Source organism: Myotis brandtii, unplaced genomic scaffold (assembly GCF_000412655.1).
Source record: "Myotis brandtii unplaced genomic scaffold, ASM41265v1 scaffold725, whole genome shotgun sequence".
NCBI classification, from domain to species: Eukaryota; Metazoa; Chordata; class Mammalia; order Chiroptera; family Vespertilionidae; genus Myotis; species Myotis brandtii.
Genome location: NW_005370862.1, coordinates 36,671 through 40,452, shown reverse-complemented (window position 1 = coordinate 40,452; position 3,782 = coordinate 36,671). Strand labels below are relative to the sequence as shown.

General features: G+C 61.2%; 1 protein-coding gene across 1 annotated transcript in view; it reads left to right on the top strand.

Annotated features, from left to right (window-relative positions):
* The window catches only part of ADAM12 (ADAM metallopeptidase domain 12), a gene marked incomplete at its 3' end in the record, with an annotated part of 130,512 nt that overhangs the window by 106,626 nt on the left and 20,104 nt on the right, over nt 1-3,782 (top strand). The window contains exons 12-13 of the mRNA XM_014530146.1: nt 2,013-2,459; nt 2,918-3,017. Coding sequence (XP_014385632.1) covers nt 2,013-2,459; nt 2,918-3,017 — 547 coding nt within the window. The remainder of the gene's footprint in view (nt 1-2,012; nt 2,460-2,917; nt 3,018-3,782) is intronic.

Genomic DNA, 3,782 nt, shown 5'->3' with positions numbered 1-3,782 from the left:
GGCATCCACAGCCTTGGTGTCTGCAGGGAGGGGTCGGTGTCCTGGAACAGTCCCCCACGGATGCTGAGGGACAGCTGCAGCATTTGGGGAGTCCGACATTATGCGCGGATTTTCGTCTGCTCATAGGGTGGGAGGGTGTCAGCTCCCCTAGCCCCACATTCCCTCGCTCCCTCCCTCCTTCCCTCCTTCCCTCCCTCTCTCCTTCCTTCTTCCCTTCCATGCATCCATCTGTCTATTTGTTATTCCATCCATCCATCTTCTTACTGATCCGTTCACATATTGAACAAATATTTTTGCCCCTGTGCTTGCTGTTTGGGGGGTGCACAGATGAGGGGGACCCTCGAAATGTTGCGTGATTCTGGAGGCGCTGTGACCACCAGGCGCCCTTCCCGGCACTGCCTAGCCCTTCACACAGCAGGGCGGGTGGCAGTGCTCATGGGCATGCGCCACGTACCTGAGACTGGCAGCCGTGGGGGCACTGGCATTGCCCGGAGTCCAGCAGGTCACTTCCAGGCGCTTTCTCTCCTTGCCCGGGCAAGCTAATACCTTCCCTGCTTTATACCTTATTAGCCATTTCTGAGTTTCCTCTTCTGCTGACCTGGTGCTTTCGTGTAAATCTCGCCTACTTGGTTCTCCTTTATGGCCCCGCGTTCCTGTCCAGAGGGCGGTGGTTTTAATTTTCTCGTGTGGAGAGGAACTTCCTAAGCGAGTGGGTGGATTAATCACAAAAGCCCCGGGGCAGGGAGGTCAGGCGGCCCGGCGCCCCCGGCCCATCCATCACCGCCGTGGACTCCCGGCTGCTTTTCATCCCGCGTTACCTCAGCCCGGGCGCCCTCTCGCCTCCTGGGGTCCCCACGGGAGTGGGAAAGCGGAGGAAATGAGATCACATGCCTGTAAGTGACCAATCACTCCACAGTCCACGGTGGTTGGAGGATGAGTGTGCAGCTCGCAGGGACGTGGGACTGTGGAGGAGGGAAGGGCCTTTTCCGAATTCCCGCTCGTCGTTGTTGGAAAGCGCGAATGCCCGGAAGCGTCACTCGGCACCGCGCCCACGGATTCTGTGTGAACGGCTCGCCTTAAACTGGTCCAGCCCCAGCTGGTTTGGCTCAGTGGATAGAGCATGGGCCCGCGGACTGAAGGGTCCTGGGTTCGATGCCGGTCCAGGGCACGCACCTTGGTCGGGGTGCGTGTAGGAGACATTGATGTTTCTCTCTCTCTGTATCTCCCTCTCCCTTCCACTCGCTCTAAAAATCAATGGGAACATAACCTCAGGTGAGGATTAACAACAACAACAACAACATAAAAGTATAAACTGGCCCCCTCCCAGCCCCCAGCCTTCCTCCTGACCCACCTCTACTGACTCAGGCACGATGGCAAAGGTTCAAATGTGGTTTCCCTGTTCGCCCTGAAGGTGATGCGCGGGCAGAGGAGGCGGTGACCGCTGTAACACTATTAAACTCTCCCAGATTCAAAAGAACCAGGTACTGCAGACGCTTTCCCGGGGGACGCGCACCCCCAATATACCTTGTTTCTTCTCTATCGAAACCTTCCAGAATCCGGACTCCGAACATTGTAATCAGCCACCATCGCTGACACAACGGCCCCGAGGGCCTGAGAGTACTGTCCCCGGACAGAAGGCCGAGTTGCCGGGAGCCACACTCGTGCCTTTCCATCTTCCTATTCCTTATCGTGACTGAAGATGCGCAGCATCTCTAATGCTCAGAAAGTGGAGAAAGGCATCTCTCCTGCGGTGCTGGTCAGAGGAAAGTGTGCTCAGCACCGTGCAGCTGGGCTCCATCCGTGCAGCTGGGCTCCATCCGTGCAGCTGGGCTCCATCCATGCAACTGGGCTCCGTGCAGCCGGGCTCCATGCAGCTGGGCTCCATGCAGCTGAGGTTTTTTGCAGCTGGGCTCCGTGCAGCTGGGCTCTGTGCAGCCCGGCTCCATACAGCTGGGCTCCATGCAGCTGAGGTTTTTTGCAGCTGAGGTTTTTTGCAGCTGGGTTCCATGCAGCTGGGCACCATGCAGCTGAGGTTTTTTGCAGCTGGGCTCCGTGCAGCTGGGCTCCGTGCAGCCGGGCTCCGTGCAGCCATGCAGCTGGGCTCCGTGCAGCTGGGCTCCGTGCAGCTGGGCTCCATGCAGCTGGGCTCCGTGCAGCTGGGCTCCGTGCAGCTGGGCTCCATGCAGCTGGGCTCCGTGCAGCTGGGCTCCGTGCAGCTGGGCTCCATGCAGCTGGGCTCCGTGCAGCTGGGCTCCGTGCAGCTGGGCTCCATGCAGCTGGGCTCCGTGCAGCTGGGCTCCGTGCAGCTGGGCTCCATGCAGCTGGGCTCCGTGCAGCTGGGCTCCGTGCAGCTGGGCTCCATGCAGCTGGGCTCCGTGCAGCTGGGCTCCGTGCAGCTGGGCTCCATGCAGCTGGGCTCCGTGCAGCTGGGCTCCATGCAGCTGGGCTCCATGCAGTTGGTGACCTGGGGGCCTGTCCGAGCTGGGACGGGCGCTGTCTGAGCTGGGAACGCTGGCGGACGCCCCTGCTCACCTGTGAGGCGGGGGTGCACGCGGCTGGTCCATCGGGCTCCTCTTCGCACTGCTGTTCTTGCTGGAGACCTTCCCGGCTCCCGGCTCCCCCGCGTGTCCTTCCTCACTCACTGTCAATTCTCGGGAGGCCGGCTCCTGCCCCGAATGAGCTGGGCAGAGTTTCCCACACACCTGGCTGCATGTCCTGATGGGAGTGACGTCCTGTCTCCATGTCGGGCTGGAGCTACGGGCCCCAGCAAAGCCCCACGCGGAGGGCGGCCCATCCGCCTCGGGGAGGCTCCTTCTGCACAGAGAAGGGCACCCTGGGCTCCCTGTGCCATGTGCCGCGGTCTTGTCACCACAGCGCCCTCTGCGTTGGCACAGTGACCGTTCTCCTTGTGGGTCAGCATTGGACGCTGTTCCGCCGCGTGTTGATCCTGGAAGAACTGGTCTGTCCGCCAGGGGAGCTGCACAGGTTTCCACAGACGTGTTGCTCCCGCGGGACAAGTGCGCCGGGGCCTCTTGCCTTTGCGTGGAGAGCAGGGCTGCGCTGACGGGCGTGTTGGTCCATCAAAGTAGGCTCCGCAGTTAATAAGCTGCGATCGACAGAAAACCGCGCGGACAGTGCCGCGTCCCCAGCTCGGCTGTGGTCTGGACCAGAGGCCAGACTCAGTCAGGAGGTAGCGGCGCGTCCACATCTGCGGGGAAGCGTGTGGGGAAGCGTGGCCGTGTGCACCGGTTGGGCCAGCTGATTGGGATCCATTGGAACGCTGTCCTGGGAGCCTCGGGGGGGGAGGAGTGGGCGCCGGTTGCGGGTCAGCAGGCCCCACTTACTTGCTGAGTAGTACGACCCTCGGGGTTTGGGGCACACCTGCCCCCACAGTTCTTGCCACTCAGGACCTGGGGAAATGCTTGTGTAACAAAGAGTGAGATGAGCCCAACCGGCGTGGCTCAGAGGTGGAGCGTCGACCTAGGAACCTGGAGGTCCTAGTTCAATTCCTGGCCAGGGCACAGGCCCGGGTTTCGGGCTCCATCCCCAGTGGGGGGCATGCAGGAGGCAGCACATCCATGATTCTCTCTCATCATTGATGTTTCTCTCTCTCTCTCCCTCTCCCTTCCTCTCTGAAATCAATAAAAATGTATAAAAAATAAAGGAATGCAGCCACAGGTGCCTCGTGTCACACTGCCTGTCTCCGCCTTTGCTCACTGAGACCGCCGTGGGCCGAGGGCAGATGTCAGGGGCGGGGACGGGAGTGGCCCCCGGAGGGGCGG